Genomic DNA, 19,752 nt, shown 5'->3' with positions numbered 1-19,752 from the left:
GACGATTCAGTGGTTCAATAGTTAATTATGACAATGACCTTGGAAGGCAGTACCTTTGACCCAGGTTCGATCCTGGCTATGGGTCTGTGTGGAGCTTGCACATTCTCCCCGTGTCTGCTTGGGTCTCACTCCCATAACCCAAAGATGTTCAGGTAGGTGGATTGGCCACACTGAATTGCCCCTTAATTGAAAAAAAAATAGAATTGGGTACTCTAAATTTATTTTTAAAAATGACAATGACCTTGGCTGTGAGAACCAAATGTTGTAAATTCTTTGAAGGTTGGCCTCCAGAAGCTCCATCTATGAAGCGCTGGGACTGTCAAAGCAGGTTCGAGGGGCTGCATGGCTTACTTCGGCTCCTACTTCTTGTGTTTAATTTCTAAGACAGCCTTCCCCTGACACAGCCATTAAATGTGGGTCCTGGAATAAAACACTGGCGTGTGTATATAATGCATGCAATATAATCGGGTAGGCTGTTTAACCCTCAAGAACTCCTCAAAATCTAAATACAGCATTGGAACCCTGCAAATACATGTCCACGCTTTGGAAGATGCAAAAGGAATGATGGCTGGAAGAAAAACAGTTAAAAGAGGAAATAAAAGTCCTGCAATGCAAAAAAATCAACAGAGGTTAGGGAAACAAAGGTTTTTCTTCAGGCAGCTCACCATTGACTACTGTCCGGTTCTCCCAGTCCTGACGATGTCAACGTTGTTTTGAGTGGTTCACCCTTCCAGTCACTGGGGAACATGTTGGGTGTGGGACTGGAAGATCTCGCAGACTGGAAGGGCTGGAAAATCCTGCCCAATACATTGATCAGAAACTAAAACAATCCAAGTCACACCATTCAGGTTTCTACTCTCTTAATTTCAAATGGGTTAGCATTACTAGAGCAAAGAATCAGTGTGGGATCTTTTTGGATAACTTTTTAAGCAGTGCTGATTGACCTGCAAAATCCCAGCATTTATTTTCTGGCCATAACATATATACACTCTAAGAGTTGGGGCACAAAACGTCATGTCTGATTTTATAGCCGGCACTCACTGCTTGATGACACTCTGTGGTATGAGTGGAAATTGAGGCTTAGGTACAACCAGGTAGACATGGAGGGAAAAAAAATCACCTGCCACACATCCCTTTCCTCTTAATTGGCTTCTCATTTGTCACTGGTAGAAACCTCTGATCAGGTGGCCTTGGTGATTATAGAGAGAGACAAATATCAACCATGACATTTGTAAGAACAGCTTTCAGAATAACATTGGAGTTACTGCAGCTTGCTCTACAATGGAAGACAATCTGTTTTGTTTAGAATCCAGGTGAGTCATTGTTGCATTATATGTACTTTAAAAAAAAATTGCACACACGCATTTCGCATTCGGGAAATTATTCATGGTAATGCATTGAAAGCAGTAAAATTCAAGACCTTATATTTTTTAATGAAATATCCACAGGTGTTGTCACAAAAGCTTGAAATATAATTACTAACCATCTTAAAAATCATCCAATTACACCTGGCATAAAGAGGAAGAAAGATTTTATTAGCCCAAATTCATATATAAAATTCAAAATGCTACTTAAACAATATTTGCTGTAATGATAACAGAAAAAATAAATGTGTCATTGATTAATGTGAACAACCCTCATCAAATGTTCAGATATACACCAACAAAATATCCTTAAAATTCAATAAACAAGCACAGTGGCAACTGAGTTTTCCTAAAGGCCAATTTTTTTTCTCAGAATTACTTCTTTTTGCATATTAGATGTGTTTTATACAGCATTGTTCTTTTTCATTATTGATTTATTTTAATCCCAGACTGTCAAACATAATGAGCTAAAAATGCAAAGGGCTTGGAAATAGTAATAGAGGGTCTGATCCCTGCACCTTAATAAACTGGCTCAAGGTGCCGATAATGGGTGTCCCCACGCAGATCACCAGGAAAGAGATTTCAATCATTGGATAAGGCCTGCAACTATTCTCAAGAATATTATTAATATGGGTCGGTGACTAGGGTAGGAATGGAGGGTGGTGACGGTGATTGGAGAGGGCCAAGGTCATGAGAAATGGTGACTGGGGTTTTAATGTGGTGCACTCCTATTCCTTTGTACCTCATGTTGTTATCCTAGGCTAAGATTACACGTTTATGAATGGGACATAAATTTATGATCAGATGGTTAGAAATTGTGGGAGAATCACATGTCACATATTAAAAACAGGCACCACGAGGTACTGAAGAAATTGAGAAAAAAAGCTAAGTAGGAACTATTTTTATTGGTTGTCTTAGTTAATAGTATCAAAATAAGATGTTGGCAAATTAGTTTTAAGAGTCAGAATTCTTAAAACATATAAACTTCAATCTACAAAATTCAGGCATTTTAAATATAAAATATAGAAGTATAATTATAATTGTACTTTTTAAAATTCAATCTATATTAAAAAGATGAACTGTAAAGATGTACATGTTTATGAAATTGTACTATACTTCGGAGCGTGGTCTGGAATTTCCATTAATTTCAAGGGGGATGGGGGAAGAAAAGGTTAGTTCAGTTTGCAAAAATTGCCTGTTAACCATTGTTAAAGCAAGCATGCAAGTCATATACCTTAGGCAAAAGTCTCTCCTTAGTATTGAGGCTAACTTTTCAAATAGAGACCTAAATGCTACCATAATTGTAAATAGAGGGAATGCCAGCATAAACAAAATCAATACTTTACATCCTTCATTAAAATGGGTGTTTTATGCAATATTTACATACATTTTCTTCACTTTTATTTCATCTATGTAACCAAAATACATAAATTAACATGTTAAGAAACTTAATACATTCGTTTTTACTTTCTTTCCACCATGGATGAAGGAGGAAGCAGCTTGCATACTTTGGCTGCATGTTCAAATACAAATAAATCGTGAATGCTCAAACTTAATAAAGACAAAGATCAACCTCTCATGAAACAGTTTTTTTGAATTAAGTTTTATTTTAAAAATAGGATCGGAATAAAGATCCTAAGGGAAATGGCAAAATGCTGTTCTGCAGAGATGAACATTATAAAGGGAGTATATATAATATATACAGTGTAAGGAGTTTCCCGTTTTCCGCTGCAAATTATTTTTGATAAACCCCCTGTAATGGTGTTTGAAGGGAATAAATATTTCTCGCAATGAGCAACATTTTGGTTATGTACTGATGTTTCAAAATGCTGTTAAGACCTCTAGAAACCCACAAATCTTCACAAAACGGCATTAACTCAATCAAAATTCCAAACACGGTATACATTATATGACAAGCATTTCAGTGAGTGAATTAAAATGTTAACCTAATCTAGGGGTTCTGATGACATTCATGAACAATTCAGATTTAATTCTTATCAGAATCCCTTAAACAGGATATGGCCTCAAAACCCACTCACAATTATTCATTAATTTATTTACACCATGTCTGACAAAGAATTACAAAAGGGAAAGAGACATTTTAATTGAGTTTGCGGGAGCATTACTGTTAAGAACCAGTAAGACTAAAACAAGGTCACATTAAACTTGTACAGAAAGTGACAATTATTTCTTGGTTCACTGACTATTAAAAAAAAATCTGAAACAGACATTTAAACAAAATCCAGAATATTTACCATAATAACAATCTCCAACTTAATTGGATACAACACACTGCTTGGTATCTTAATGAGCATGATTCTCCTATAAATGTCTGTAATAATTGAAAATGATGAATTGCAAAACTGTTTTCTTAATACTAACAGTTAATACAAAAATAACAGGGAAGAGGGGAAACAACCATTTGTTTTAAAAATCCAATCAAATAACAATGGTAAACCAAGAAATAAAAACTGTCACATTACTTCAGAAAAATGAATAGCAAAAGAAAACAAGCTCACTTCAGTGAGAAGATTACAGTCAAATCAAACATCACCCTTAGGTTGCCAAGGAAAAATCAGAACTGGAACAAAGTTCTTAAATGTCTTAAAGAAGTACTCTGCTTTAGAATGTACTGTTTATATTTGGCAGTTTGGAAGAAAAATTATCTGCAATCATGTACACATTTACTGCATGCAGTGCATGGCATCCCATCACTTTCAAAAGTGATTATCTGTTCTCTCATGTTTAAAAACACAGTTTAGTTTGTTATTTACATAGAATTGGTGGTGTCAAAAGGTAGAAAACCTCCGGAGTGTAATAATCTTGTCCCAGCCCTAACCATTAACAATAGAAAAAAAATTATATATTCAAGGCACAATCACCAAATGCTATACCTTTTGAGGGAAGATATCGACTTAATGTGGCATAACAGACATAGGCAGAAAGTGCACAAAAACGACACTGTGTAGTAATGTACTATTTGCAAACATCCAATAAAAAGTAATTTGACCACTTAATTACGGATTACAAAAAAGCCAACTTTTCTTTAAAATCAGAAAATAGGGTGCAAGCTCCAGACAGATTACTCTATGGAATGAACGTTTCTCCATAGAAAGCCCAAGTAAGCATTATTGAGCTAATATTCATATACAATGGGACCTTTAAACCATGACAATTGTTATTTGCGTACCAGTGCCAAATAAGTTCCCATGAAATCCTGCATTGTTGAATGGGCGGGGGAAATTCTCACAAACTATACAAGTCTGGAAATTTCAGCACGATTCACATGCTTGGTAATTCTAAAATATCATAACCTTTCCCAACCATCAAAGGAGCTGGGCATGTTCTTATAAACCCTTTATAAAGCATTTATATGTGCATGTGCTATAAAGCCATTTGAACAGATGGCATATCTCAACCCCATCCCTGTACTATATCTTAAAATATTTTTTCTACTTACAATATACAATTTGTGTGTATGTGTGCGAATGCATGTTAGTGAAAACATAACTAAAACCAGTCTCCTTCTCTTCTTCGGCAAGTTATTTGTTTCCTGATTGAATAAGGTAAGCAAGAGACAACCACTCAGTTCCAGTGCAATGCAGTCTTTTTTTTTGTTTGCCTCTACATTCAATAAATGGGAGAAGCAGCTTACAATTACTTCAGAATAGTGGGAACATGACAGGCTATCTGTGCAATTCTTTGGAAAGCTTGAATTGCAGGTGCCCAAATGCACTTGAAGTCAAGCCTCTGCAGCACATTATGACTGGCAAATAAGCAAGGACTGATTGTTAAGTTGTGGAGGGGGAGGAGAAGGGGAAGAACAACCTAAAATTATCTATCCAAATGCATTTTTGGTGGCAAAAAACACCACCATACCTGTTTAGTAATAATGAGATGATTACACATAGCTAGTAGTGCAAACACTTTCAAACATTTTCTGATTGTGAGCGAGTGTATGAAATTATCAGAAACTGGAAATTTAAGGCATGAAAGTGGAAAATTCTTTGACGGCATATATTTTCGGATTCAAATGAGAGGAAAAGTCATCTTTTAACACCCGTCCCAACTTGGTATTTAAGACTTCAACCTAAATGTGGTCACTGAAGAGTGGGAGCGCATTTGCAGACCAATCAACGATAAACAACACTATTCTAAACTTTTCCTTATAAGATGCAAGACAGTGCAACACAGATGTTCTGTATAGAAGATAAATAAAACTACACATATGAATGTATCTCAACACTAACAAATTTAAGGAATAACTGAAGAATTTAAAAAATACTGACCAGAGTATATTTTTGAAATTAATTGACCGTTACTGCAGACGTTTGGGGGCTGCAAACATTTAACCTAAACATTACACGTGCTTGCAGGGATACTAAAACATGACAATCGCATTTTGAATGTATTTGAATTTATTATTTTAGATGACTTATAAATTCTTGGTAAGTACAAATAACAGTTTAAAAACAGAATGGAATACCTAAAATATCTCTGAACATAAAATAATGAAAATCAGAAGTTTAAAAGGCATTTTTAAAAAGGAACTCGTCAAATTTAGTGGCAACCAATTGTCAATCATTACAGTTCTGTCAAATGCAAATACTAACTGATCCCAACCCTCTAATCTGCAAGTTTGCCCCCACAACCTAAACAAAACCAGAATCTGCGGTTCTTCAGAGAACAGAAGATGGAAGTAGAAGGTGAAAATGTACATCAAAATGCCAAGATTCTACCGTGAATTAATGCTGGCAAAACATCAAAGATTTGTGCATTGAGATAGTGCACCAGGCAGTAGCTAACAACTACCAAACAAGATTTTAAACTCTCTAGCGATTAAATGTTTCATTTAACAAATCAGTCCTTGCTCATTTTGCCTTCTGATTAAACCAAACTCAAATCAAATCTCCAACCAGTCTGCAAGTGAGAATGCAGTGACCTCAAGTGCACCAATCCCTTACCTGTTCTTGTCTAAACAAGAAGCCTCATTGAGTAGACAAAACCCTACAGTTGTTTACCAACCAATCAGGTTAGCCTTTGCTTTTTCAGTCAGTTTCCGCAGCCTGCCCCTACTGGATGTTCCAAAAGTTAAAGAGGAATCTTCAAACAGTAGCTGCCTTTGCTCTTCCTCTGAATCCTCCTCATTGTAGCACGTTGTCCGTCTACCTTGATTCCTTGTTTTCATGACAGATTTAGAGCCCATGGCCTCCTCAGTCCTTTTGTCATCTTCCACAGGCTCTGCAGGCTCAATGGGCTCCACAGGCTCCTCATGCTTCCTTCTGTTGCTCCTAGTCTGCATTTTACGTTTAGCAGCAACTGTCAATTTGGATTTAGCTTGTAGACTCTTTCCTTTGGGTTTCCTGCCTCTTGTTGGTTTCTTCTGCAAAGATTTTCTTTGTGTGTTGCTCTCTGAACTAGAGCTGCTTTCTGAGGTAGCTTCTTCACCATTTTCATTGGATGTGTCTTTTTTTACTTCTGCTTTCTTCATTTCATTCTGTTGTTGAATAATAAGTAGTTCTTTTTTACTTTTCCTACCTCTTTTCTTACCAGGTCCTTTTAGACTTTTTACTTCCTGCGGTTTCCTACCAGGACCTCTCTTGACCACAGATTCAGAGATACATGCACTGTGTCCATTTATTTGTGGAGTCTTCTGTGCTGGAGATTCAGCTTTGATGTCACCTTATATTAAAGGGAATATAAATATGTACGTTAAAACACACATATATAAAGCTAATATAAAATGTAAACCAATCGCATTATATTCAGAATAGTTTAATAGAGTCATAGAGGTTTACAGCATCTGACAGTTAATTTTTTTCCTTTAAAAGAAGTTAATGGTGCACAAGTTAATTTTCGGTCAAAGGCATACGCTTGTCCACTCTTTCACATTTAGGCATGGCTGGATATTTTCTCTTAAATTACCTATCAAATTTAATTTAATTAAACTTAAGAAGCAAACATAATACAAATTTGAAAACTCCTACCCTTAAACCCTTGTGCCTCTGCTTTTCTTTTTTCAGAAACCTGGTCAAAACCTATCTTTATGAAAATTCCTTAGTCACCCCTCCCAATGTGCGAGGCTTTCTGGCCTCCCCGCGGTGTGTTTCTTGGTGGCAGCAACAACAGCCTGCCATTGGCCGGCAGCGGGATCTACGGGTACAGCCGCTGCCAATGGGATTTCCCATACAATCCAACCCGCTCTGTCACAGTGGTGTGCCATTGGTGGGACCGGAATATCCTGCTGCCGTCAACTGCCAGAAGATTTTGCCCAATATCTCCCTCCATGGCACGGCATCCATTCCCCTACCTATCTCCATTGTGAAGCACCTTTGGAAAATTTGGACATCAAAGGCACTCGAAATAGACATGCAAATGGTAGGTGTCATTACAGATTCAGGGGCGGGATTCTCCCCTACCCGGCAGGGTGGGGGGTTCCGGCGTAATGGAGTGGCGGGAACCACTCCAGCGTCGGACACCTTTAGGGGCCAAGCCCTCACCTTGAGGGGCTAGGCCCGCGCCAGAGTGGTTTCCGCTCCGCCGGCTGGCGGGAAAGGTCTTTGGCACCACGCCAGCCGGCGCCGAAAGGTCTTCGCCGGACGACGCATGTGTGGGAGCGTCAACAGCCGCTCACGGCATCCCCGCGCGCATGCGCAGGGGAGGGGGGTCTCTTCCGCCTCCGCCATAGTGAAGACCATGGTGAAGGCGGAAGAAAAAGAGTTCCATCACGACACAGGCCCGCCCGCGGATCGGTGGGCCTCGATCGCGGGCCAGGCCACCGTGGGGGCATCCCCCTGGGCCAGATCGCCCCACGCCCCCCCCAGGACCCCGGAGCCTGCCCGCGCCGCCTTGTCCCGCTGTTCAAAAGGAGGTTTAATCCACGCCGGCGGGCGAGGGTTGACAGCGGCGGGACTTTGGCCCATCGCGGGCCGGAGAATCGCCGGGGGTGGGCCCGCCGACCGGCACGGCGCGATTCCCGCCCCCGCCGAATCTCTGGTGGCGGATCTGCGGGCAGGTGGGGACGTTATCAGGGGCTGGGGCACAGTGGGGGGTGGTCCGGGGTGCGCAAGGCGCCAAAGGGGGGGGGCACTATTTTGTGGGCCGGGTCCGTGAGCAACCTCTGTCATGTAGCACGGCGCGGCCACTGCAGGCCGCCGCCGCGCGCATGCGTGGCCACGGACCCGGCAATTCTCCAGCCGTATCGGCAGCTAGAGCCGGATGCTCTACGCTGCCGGCATGCGGGGCTGGTTTAGCACACTGGGCTAAATCGCTGGCTTTTAAAGCAGACCAGGGCAGGCCAGCAGCACGGTTCAATTCCCGTCCCAGCCTCCCCGAACAGGCGCCGGAATGTGGCGACTAGGGGCTTTTCACAGTAACTTCATTGAAGCCTACTTGTGACAATAAGTGATTTTCATTTCATTTTCATTCATGCTAGCCCCCAGCCAAACAGAGGATTGGTGGCCGTTTTAAGCCATTTCTTACACACCGGCGTGGGGACACAGACCCAGAAATGGAGAACCCAGCCTAAGGTGTTCTTATTGCAAAGTTACCCCAGCACAGAAAGGTTTTGAAACCCCCCCGCCCTGAAATGCAGGATATGGTTAGCGTATGATCTGCTGAATATGTGTGTGCAAAATTACAAAGACTTCTTCTGGTTGCTATGCATTAGTAACACTCTAGCATAATGACAAAGATGCCCTGTATTAGAAGCATTGGAAATGTAGCAGGAGCATTTTCTGGTTGTCGCGTTAGCAGTATTGTAAATATGGGGTGAATTTCAGAACCCGCCGTGGAATGTTCCTCAGTGGCAGGAGGCGGCCTGCCATTGGCTGGCGGCGGGATCTTCTGGCCCTGCCACTGTCATTGGGATTTCCCATTGAATCCACCCCCGCTGTTGGGAAATCCGTGGTGGGGGCCATCGTCGTCGGGATCAGAGGATTTCTTCTTCCCAACAAAGAACAATACAGCATAGGAACAGGCCCTTCGGCCCTCCAAGCCTGCACCGATCACGTGTCCTATCTGTATCCTTCTATACCCCATCTGTTCATGTGTCTATCTAGATAAGTCTTAAAAGGCGCTCACGTATCTGCCTCAACCACCTCAATTGGCAGTGCATTCCAGGCCACTACCACCCTCTGTGTAAAAAAACTTCCCCCGCATATCTCCACTGAACCTATCCCCCCTCACTTTGAACTTGTGCCCCCTTGTAATTGTCATTACCGCCCTGGGAAAATGTCTCCAACTGTTCACCCCATCTATACCCCTCATAACTTTATAACGTTTTATCAGGTCGCTCCTCAGCCTCCATCTCTCTAGGATGAACAATCCCAGTCCGTGTGGAGTTTGCTCATTCTCCCCGCGTTAGCGTGCCCCCACAACCCAAAAAATGTGCAGGGCAGGTGGATTGGCCACACTAGATTGCCCCTTAATTGGAAAGAAATTGGGTACTCTAAATTTACATTAATAAAAAGTTTTAAGATACTTGCCTTTAGGTTGTTTGAATGGTGTTGATTTATTTCGACGTGTTAACCTCCTTTTCTCAGGCTTTTCATCTGTCAATGAAGTCTGAGTATTGTGTTTTGATTCAGATAGTTTAGGATAACAAAGATTGTTCTGGGCTTTCGATGGCTTAGCGTTATGGTCTGCTTAAACATATTAAAAAGAAAAAGGTCTTAATTACATAATAGGTGGGAAATTGGGCTTGTTTACACCTATTTCTGGGCACGAGTGTCCTTCAAGCTCCAAAAGATGACTGCAATGCATGTGAAAATTGCGATGGTCACCCTATTAATGAGGGCCTTCACCCACAGGCAGTGAAAGGGCAATGCAGAGCAGGCAGATCATGACATCAACCTGCATGCAACATTAATTTAATAATAGCACTACCATTTAGGAGCCTAGCACTCCAGCCAACACTCTTAACTTGGCACAACTGAACACACATTATACAGCAGGAGGGTCACCCTACAGCCAATGTATTTAAAGGAATCATCAACTACTTACAGATTATTTGCTGATTGAATTCGTCTAGCTATTGCTGTAATTCGTCTCGCTATTGCAATAATTCTACAAGTGTTCAATGCTTTCTATAGTTGTTCTCAGTTGCAAACGTCTGCAGGGAGTGATATGGCAGGTAAAGGCGGCTTTTTTTTGCTAACTTCAAGACTTCTGCACAAACCAAATGCTCCCAATGGGTACAATCAGTAGGCATTACCCGATGGAATGCAGCATGCCTTGGACAATGATCAGAGCAGGACAAGCTGTCGGAAGAGTGAGGAGAAAGGTTCACGACAATAAGCCATGTTTTCCCAGAATGTTCAGAAGATAATTCTCCTGCTTAAACCTCATGGAAGACAAAGTGTGAAATGTCTGTGCTTTAGTAATAATATCCTTCCTGAAATGCCACCTCCTGCAGCAAGAACTGCAACCATGGAGCATAACAACAACTGCATTGGCATTGGCTATACAGCCTACCTTGGCAATGAATATTTATGCTTCATGGCTCCTTCCAGGCTGGAGATGCAGCATGCAGTCTGCTGTTGTGGAAGGGAAATCACTGAAACTCTCTACTCAAAGAAAACTAATTACATTCACCCTTCCTTCCAGAGAGGACAGGCCTGTGGAGGACTACAGCTTTCCCCTTGGCGCAGAGTGCCAATGACTTCATGCACACTGGGTGCCACTTGTCAACACCGTCCCCTATACTGGAAGGGAAACAGATCCCACTCCCGCCAATTCCAACTGGTGTGTGACCGTAGCACAGAATCATGCAGGACACACAGCCCTGGTATCCTGGTGGCCGTCATGTTGCCTTCAATCCGCATAGTCCTCTGTGCCATCAGCATTTGAGCCACCACAACAAACCCAAAGGTTGCCACAAGGGGCTACCCACAGGTGATGTGGCTGAAGACTTTGGTGTGCAAGCCACATACACAATGAAAACCGTGCTGCACATGACACGTCATAGTGGAAAATACTGGCATGCCGAAACACCAGGCAGACTCTGCCCAGGCCGTTGAAGGCAGGTCCCGCTGCGTATGAATTGGGAATGTTACAGAAACAAATGTTTGTGTTGGATTTGGAGTTGGCAGGTTGTGTGCTTTCTTCTCCTGTAAGGGCAGAATGCAGAGAGTTGAGTGTTGGTAATGGCTTGTGCAGAGGTAATGGCTTGTGCAGAGAGGATGGAAGAACATCATTAGTTAAGCTGATGGTGAGGCATGGGTGTGAGAGGATACGAGGTTGAAGGTGAGTGTTGGCTGCTCAGATGCAGATGTCAGGAGCAGCCTGCAGAGAGTGGAATGAGTTGGAGCTGCAAGGTGTGTTGACCTGAAGTGACCTGTGCAGGGGAATGCTTGAGCAAGTTAGTGTATCGGGCTCGACAGTTGAAAGTTTAATGCCACTCAGCTTTCCCAACCTCCTGAGGTCCTGGATTCTTCCTGCCACATTGTCTCCAGGTTCGAGAGACCCCCCCCCCCCCCCCCCCCCCCCCAGTTTTCCTATGGCAGAGACGGCTCATCGTTGGCTGCTTGCGGATCGCGAGATACATTTCACACGGTAACCACAGCCAATGGCAGATGTCTGAGCTTCAACTGCAGCACTTTGACATTGGGACAATGCTGCTACGGAAGTTGCACTATGGTTAGATTCACAACTGCATAATTGAAATGTTTACCACTGCCATATTAGAAAGGGTAGGCTCCAAGCTCTGTACAAAGCCCTGTGTCAATCAAGTTAGCGCTGGACTCCTCCAGGTTAACATTGCCAGGTTTCCCAAAGCATCACAAATTTTGTTGTGCATAGCCATCAGTGTTCCTCAGTAGGATGCCTAATTGAACAAGAACAATACAGCACATGAACAGGCCCTTTGGCCCTCCAGGTCTGTACCGGTCATGATACCACCCTTTGCCATATTCCTCTATACCTATAGTGCCATATTCCTCTATATCCATCCTATCCATGTATCTGTCGAGATGCCTTTTGAACACCGTTAATGTATCTGCTTCCACAACCTCCCCGGCAGCGCATTCCAGGCACTCGCCATCCTCTGTGTAAAAAACCTGACTCGCACATCTCCTCTAAACTTTGCCCCATGGACCTTAAACCTATGCCCCCTGGTGACTGACCCCTCCGCCCTGGGAAAGAGTGCCTGCCTATCCACTCTATCCATGCCCCTCATAATCATGTAGACCTCTATCAGGTTGCCCATCAACCTCCGTTGTTCTAATGAAAACAGTCAGAGTCTATTCAGCCTCTCCGCATAGCTAACACCCTCCAGGCCAGACAACATCCTGGTAATCCTCCTCCGCACCTTCTCCAAAGCCTCCACATCCTTCTGGTAGTGTGGCGACCAGAAATGTGGGCAATATTTCAGGTGCGGCCGTAGCAAGGTTCTATATAACTGTAGCATGACTTGTCAATTTCTATGCTCGATGCCCCGTCCAATGAAGGCAAGCATTCCGTACTTTCTTGACTACCTTGTCCCCTTGTGTTGCCACTTTCAAAGATTTGTAGACCTGTAAACTCAGAACTCTATGACTTTCTATATTCCTAAGAGTTTTGCCATTTCCTGTATATTTCCCCTTCATGTTAGACGTACCAAAATGCATGACCTCACATTTGTCTGGATCAAATTCCATTTGCCATTTCTCTGCCCAAGTCTCCAACCTATCTATATCTTGCTGTATCCTCTGACAATCCTCAACACTATCTGTCACTCCACCAACACTGGTGTCATCCGCAAACTTACTAATGAGACCAGCTACATTTTCCTCCAAATCGTTTATGTACACTACAAACAACAGAGGCCGCAGCACAGATCCCTGTGGAACACCACTAGTCACAACCTTCCATTCAGAAAAACATCCTTCTACTGCTACCCTCTGCCTTCTGTGACCGAGCCAGTTCTGTATCCAATGAAATTTTCATCTGAATCCTATTAAGCATAGCCTTAGTGTAACCTTGCTCTGCAATGAGGTTGGACCGGCACTATGCTTGTCCCTGATGTCCAATATCTTACCACGTGCAGATCCTGTTTCTAATCTATCTTCTTGGGATTGTGTTGTGTAAGTATCTGAACAAGCGGTTGTGAGTGGGAAATCAGAAGACGCTGCTGTGTTTTCAACATTGGATAAATCAATAATGGCCAGCAGGGTCTCCTCCATGGGGGTGAGGACATCATATGCACTTGTTCATGTTCAATCGACTCTTACTGCCAGCCCTTATGGTCTCATCTTATCTGTTTTGCAAGATAAGAGCTGTGGACATGCAGTTGTGCACATGGTGTGAGGGAGAGGTAAAGCTCATGAAAGTCAGATACGGGACCCGAATGCTCGCGATTGTTGATAATTGAGTGATGAGGGTGAGGAAACTGAGCAGTGTCTGTGATCCAGCTGGTTGGATATGACACCTGAAATTGCAACTGACTGTGGCCACTCATGTGAGGCCATTAAACATCTTGTGGCACTTTATTCAGGTCCTCTGGGTTTGACACTTAGCATTGACCTGCATGGCTATCTGCTCAGACTGCCTTTTAAGCCTGTGTTTGGAGGGCCGAATGACAGCCTGCAACTCAAATCTCCCACTTTCAACCTCCTCCAAGGGCTCTGGTGCATCATCCAAAAACCTGAGAGAACACAGTTTTCCATGATGCACCATTTTACACTGTTCCTGGGTCAGATTCGCTTCCTGAATGACAGCCAGCCCTTACTCCAGCCGCAATGTGTCGTTCCCTTTCGGAGGTGCAGGCTAACTTTAAATGGTGCATTAAGTTATGATTCTGGGTTCTCTGCTGATGTGTACAGCTCATGAACAGCAGCTTTGACACTGGCTGCACGCAGCAATCATTGAAATGACGAGGCAGCATTAAGCTGGCATGCGGCCTTCATTCGATTGAACGGGCATGGGCTAATCATGCATCACAATCCCCAGACTTGTTTTTGTTAGTACTCCGATTTACCCTACTTTGTCTTTCCTTTTCCCATTAGAATAATTGCATTGTGATTTTTCCTATGAAGAACTTCTTTCCCCACAAAATAGCATTGAATAACACGAGATAGTCATAACAAAGTTTACATAATTCTAAATTATTGGAGCAGGCAATTATAAATAACAGTCTGGGTCCTAATAACTCAAGTCACAAAGTGCTTGGCTCCTGAAAACGTTATTCAAATTTCTCTTCCCACAATGAAGGATTCAATAGCCAGACCCCTATGTGGAACTTGGTGCTCCAAGAGGAGCCAAGCCAGTTGTGTCCTCCTGACTCAGCTGCACTGGTGGGAGAGCGGGTCAGTAATCAATGAAAGAGATGATGTGGAGATCCGGCGTTGGACTGGGGTGGGCACAGTAAGAAGTCTTACAACACCAGGTTAAAGTCCAACAGGTTTGTTTCGAATCACTTGCTTTCGGAGCACTGCTACTTCACCTGAGGAAGGAGCAGTGCTCCAAAAGCTAGTGATTCGAAACAAACCTGTTGGACTTTAACCTGGCAATGTAAGAGAGTAGAGGATGAACTGCTGAGCATGGAGAATCTGAGTGTAACCTAGCGAACTGGAGCCCAAATCCCACCATGGCTGTTGAGGATTTAAACTCTGCTCAAGTGACCACATCGTTGTTGGATTGCCGTAAAATTCTATCTATTTCACTGAAGTCCTGAGGGAAGGAGACCTACCATCTTTACTTGTTCAGGCCTGCACTGATTCCAGTTCCATACAAGCTTGATTTATCCTCGACTTTCTTTGTAAGCAATTCAGTTATGTCAAACTGCAGTGGTTCATGGAGAAGATGGAAAAAGTAGGTTTTCCAGAAATACCCGTATCCTGAGAATTAATCAAACCGTGGTCAAAATGCCTTATTCTTACGGGTTTGAGGGTTGCTGGCAAGGGCAACATTTGTTATCCATCCCTAATTGCCCTTGAGAAGGTGGTGATGAGCCACCTTCTTGAGCTGCTGCAGTCCACCTGGTCGAGCTCCATCACAGCTGGTAGGGAGATTGCATATTTTTGGCAATGAAGGAATGGTGAGATTTTTCAAAGTCAGGATGGTGCATATCCTGAAGGGAAACATGCAGCTGGTTATTTCCTAATCATTTGCTACCCTTGTCCTTCAAGGTGGTGTTGGTCATGGATTGAGATGTTGTCAAAGGAGTTTTGGCGAGTTGTTGCAATGCATCTTATGGATGTTACACACGGCTGCCACTGTGGAAGGTGGGGTGCCAATCTAGTAGGCTACTACGTCCTGGATGGTGTTGATTTTAGTGTTGTTGGAGCTGCACACATCTAGGAAAATGGAGAATAATCAATTGCAATCCTGTCTTGTATATGGTGGATTGGCTTTGGGGAGTCACAGGCAAGTTACTCACAGCAGAATTCCAAGCTTCTGACCTCCTCTTGCATATATGGCTGGTCCTGTTCAGGTTCTGCTCAATGGTAATGATAGTTGGGAATTCAGTAATGGTAATGTCACTGAACGTCAGGGGCAGATGGCCAGATTATCCCTTCACTGGGATGGCCACTGCCTGGCACTTATGTGGTGTGAATGTTAATTGCCCCATATCAGCCCAAGCCTAATGTTATCCAGATCCCACTGTATAATAATCCCTCATTGTCACAAGTAAGCTTCAGTGAAGTTACTGTGAAAAGCCCCTAGCTTTATATGGAAATGGGAGATTGTATATGGATCGTACTGTGTATGGACAGAGAGATTGGTTCAACTGGGCCAGTATTCATTAAAATTTAGATGGCTGAGAGGAGAACTAATTGAAATGTATAAACTTCAAACAGCAGAGCAGTGGGCGGCATTCAAAACAGAAATGAGGAGAGTATAGACCCACAGCGCCTCATGGGTACCCAGGTTTGAGCGGTGAGATCTGTTCTGTATCTATCCCATTTAGCACAGCAATTGTGCCACACAACATGATGGAGGGACTACACAAGGACTGTGTGGTGTTCACTCCAATACTGTCATGGGCAGATGTGCTGCAAGGTGGGATCAGGGTACTGAACTTGATGATCAGCCATAATCATAATGAATGGCAGAGCAGGCTCGAAGGGCCGAATGGCCTCCTCCTGCTTCTATTTTCTATGTTCTGAGTAGACTGGTGAGGGCAAGGTCAAGTAGGTTTCCTCCTGATATCCGCAGCATCACAGATGTAAGTCATTAGCAAATTTGATTCACCCCACGTGACGTCAAGACACAGCTGAAGGCACTGGATACAGCAAAGGTGATGGGCTCTGCAATGCTGAAGACTTGTGCTTCAGAATTAGCTGCTTCTATAGCCAAGCTGTTCCAGTTGGTTTCATCACCACTGGCCTCAGACCTAGCCTGGTAGATTTGACCTTCAGGACTCAGCCAGCTCGGTCAGAAGTGGTGCTACCAAACTCCTCTTCTTGAAGAGGATTGAAAGCCTCCGCCCAGAGTACATTCTGTGTCCTTGCTACCCTGGGTGCTTCTTCACATGTACAAACCAGATGGATTTTTACGATAGCTTCAAGGTCACTATTACTGAGACGAGCTTATTCCGGATTCATTAATTGAATTTAAATTCCTCCAACTGCCATGATGGGAATTTAACTTGACTCCCGAAGCATGAGTCTGGGCCTCTAGATTACTATTCCAGTAATTTTACCACTGTGCTATTGCTCCCCCAATGAGCACCATTAGGGATGTAGAGGGTTTAGGGATGGAATTCAAGAGAATTTATCTATCAAAAAGCATGGTTGTCCATTCAGGGCTTGAGTTAGCGGTGGGATTGGGGGCAGAGAGGGTGTGTGTGTGTGTGTGTGTGGAAGATGCCATAAAGTCTGTAGTTTAAAGAGTAGTGTTCAAAGGAGTGGGTTGTAGAGATAGGGATGGCTGGGTCTGTAGAGAGGTTGATATACAAGATGATGAATTTTAAACTGGAGTTATGAAAATCAACATATATCAGTAAGAACACAGGTGATGGGCAAGCAGCACTTGCGACAGGCTTAAGATATGAGCACATTGGTTCAAATCTACAAATAGTGTCAACAGCAGACCAGGCAGAAGCACACTAAAATAGTTGATTCTAGAGTTGCCATACACATCGATTGGAGATTCAGATGAAGATTTGCTGAGGTTGAGTTGGTAGCTGATGATGCTACAGAAGACACAAGGATAAAAGTTCAGCATGGATGTCAAACAGGTTGCTATGGTTGCGAACAGTTTAATTCAGTCTGAGGGGGTGGCTGGGGAGATAATGGTGGCAAAGCTACTGAATGTGTGGCGAGGCCCAAAGATAATGTGAAGGCTGAAGTGTCTTTCCAATGTTCAGCCAAGATTACATTCACTACAAACAATGGAAATGGAATTAATATCTGCAAAAAATTAACCCATAAATGTTTGTCAATTTTTAATGTCAGGTTTTATAAATTGAGTGCCCAAAACACAGCTACATGTTGCAGGAGAGGATATTGAGAACCTGGCTGCAGAGGGGCAATCAGCCCTGTAGGTTTAATCATCTACTAATCTCAAACGCATGAAATCTATGCTTTAGTGTTCATAAAATTATACCTATTTAATGTTGTCGTCTTCCCCCCCCCCCTCCTCACTCCAGCCACACACACACAACTTTGCTGCATTTTATTTGGCAAGTAGTTGGCAGTACAGTGCCGTTAAGAATTTTATCAACCCCAACAATAAGATATCGAGCAACAAAACCTGTCTCTTACTTGCACTTCCTGTTGATGCTGCAACAGAAGATTTTGAAACTGCTGCTACCGCCGCTAACAAAGATGATGTTTCAGTTGCAGAGGTGGTCCCCGGTCGTAGCCTTGTGCTTCTGGTTCGGACGACAGAAGCAGATTCGCCAGCCTTGCCGTTGGCCTGAATAACCGAGGTTTTCATACCTGCTGATCTCACAGGCAGAGATAAGAGTGAAGAAATGGGCTGCTCCATCTTGGCTTGGGGTTTTAAAAACCTTCGTTTCCTTTCAGGGCTGTAAGTAAAACACGGATTGTCATTACATTGCCACAATTGAAACCCTCATTTTTTGGCTGAAAGGTTTTTCCTTTTTCAACATTATTCAAGGGAAGTGGTAAGAAATTTCATTATCATCTTATTCTTTGCTGCAAACCGTTCGGCTAAATAAAAGACACAACAACTAATTCAAATTCACATCACTGTTTGTTTGAATCAAAGAATGGTAAATCACAAGAATAATTTATTCCTAGCTTGTCCCTTCATCCGTTAACAAAATGCTCCTTGTATGAAATGTTTCTTAATTCAACATCAGAATCACTGTGTTGCATTTTAACTCCATTGACAAAACCAACCTACCTATCAATAGAATCACTGAATCTTACAACACTAAGAAGGCTATCGTGTCCCTCTGAAAGAGCTATCCAATTAGTCTAACATCCTTGCTCATTTCCCACAGCAAATATTTCCTTTTCATGTATCCAATTCCCTTTGAAAGTCACCATTGGATTGGCTTCTCCCCACCCTTTCGGGTAGCACATTCCAGATGATAACAACTCACTAAAATAAATCCTCAACTCCGATTCTTTTTGCCGATTACAGTATTTCAAATTTGCGTCCTCTGGTGATTGACCCTCAGCAGATTCAATTTCTTTAACATCATGTTCAAAGAAAACTTTTCTATATTCATGCTGAAGCTCTATTAAAAATAAATTCAAACCTCAGGAAGAAATTAAATGAAAATCGCTTGTCACAAGTAGGCTTCAAATGAAGTTACTGTGAAAAGCCCCTAGTCGCCACATTCCGGCGCCTGTTTGGGGAGGCTGGTACAGGAATTGAACCATGCTGCTGGCCTGCCTTGGTCTGCTTTCAAAGCCAGCGATTTAGCCCTGTGCTAAACCAGCCCCTAAAACAAGTTTTTCCAAGATTTTTGTATTCTGGTTTCAAATATTTTTTCATTTGATTTGTGCTTTTTGTGCATGGCATATATGATTAACCGACCAAGAGGGGCAGGCAGGGAGACAGCAAACAGACATCTGCGGACAGTACTCAATTCAGCTATAGTGAAGTTCACTTACTTGCTTGGTGCAGCACATTATCCCAATTTTCCTTCCCTGTGCAAATCCTCTGTATCTTCTACTAAATTCACAGCCTAGATCAATCTCTACCATCACCTCAAATGCTGGACTTGATAACTTTGAGAATTTGCCTCAATTAATCTTTGAAATTTTGACTAAGAGTCACCAAACTTCCCAACATTTGCCCTGTTATATGTGATGTAGACTTTTTAAAACAGCTATCTATTTGACCATTTTGCTTGCTTTATCAAATATTCATCCATTTTCATTAAAAAAAATATTTTGGATATTGTTTCCACCACTGTTTTTGATGTGCATTTCTTCTCTCAACAACTTTCTACGTAATTTTAAAAAACCTTTTACTTCTCCGGCACGGT

General features: G+C 42.7%; 1 protein-coding gene across 3 annotated transcripts in view; it reads right to left on the bottom strand.

The window, feature by feature from the left end:
• Positions 1 to 1,407: 1,407 nt before the first annotated feature.
• phip (pleckstrin homology domain interacting protein) overlaps positions 1,408 to 19,752 on the bottom strand; it is a 323,766-nt gene continuing 305,421 nt past the window's right edge. For 2 of the 3 annotated variants that reach the window (XM_072499823.1, XM_072499825.1), the window contains exons 38-40: positions 18,050 to 18,315; positions 9,851 to 10,009; positions 1,408 to 7,046 (exon numbers count right to left, since the gene is read on the bottom strand). In XM_072499823.1, the coding sequence (XP_072355924.1) occupies positions 6,382 to 7,046; positions 9,851 to 10,009; positions 18,050 to 18,315 (1,090 nt within the window). In that variant the 3' untranslated portion in view covers positions 1,408 to 6,381. The remainder of the gene's footprint in view (positions 7,047 to 9,850; positions 10,010 to 18,049; positions 18,316 to 19,752) is intronic. The other variant, XM_072499824.1, reaches the window with a different exon arrangement.

The sequence above is a fragment of the Scyliorhinus torazame genome, chromosome 4 (assembly GCF_047496885.1).
Source record: "Scyliorhinus torazame isolate Kashiwa2021f chromosome 4, sScyTor2.1, whole genome shotgun sequence".
In the NCBI taxonomy this organism is placed as follows: domain Eukaryota; kingdom Metazoa; phylum Chordata; class Chondrichthyes; order Carcharhiniformes; family Scyliorhinidae; genus Scyliorhinus; species Scyliorhinus torazame.
The sequence above is the reverse complement of the archived record's forward strand: the minus strand, read 5'-3'. Positions and strand labels throughout refer to the sequence as shown.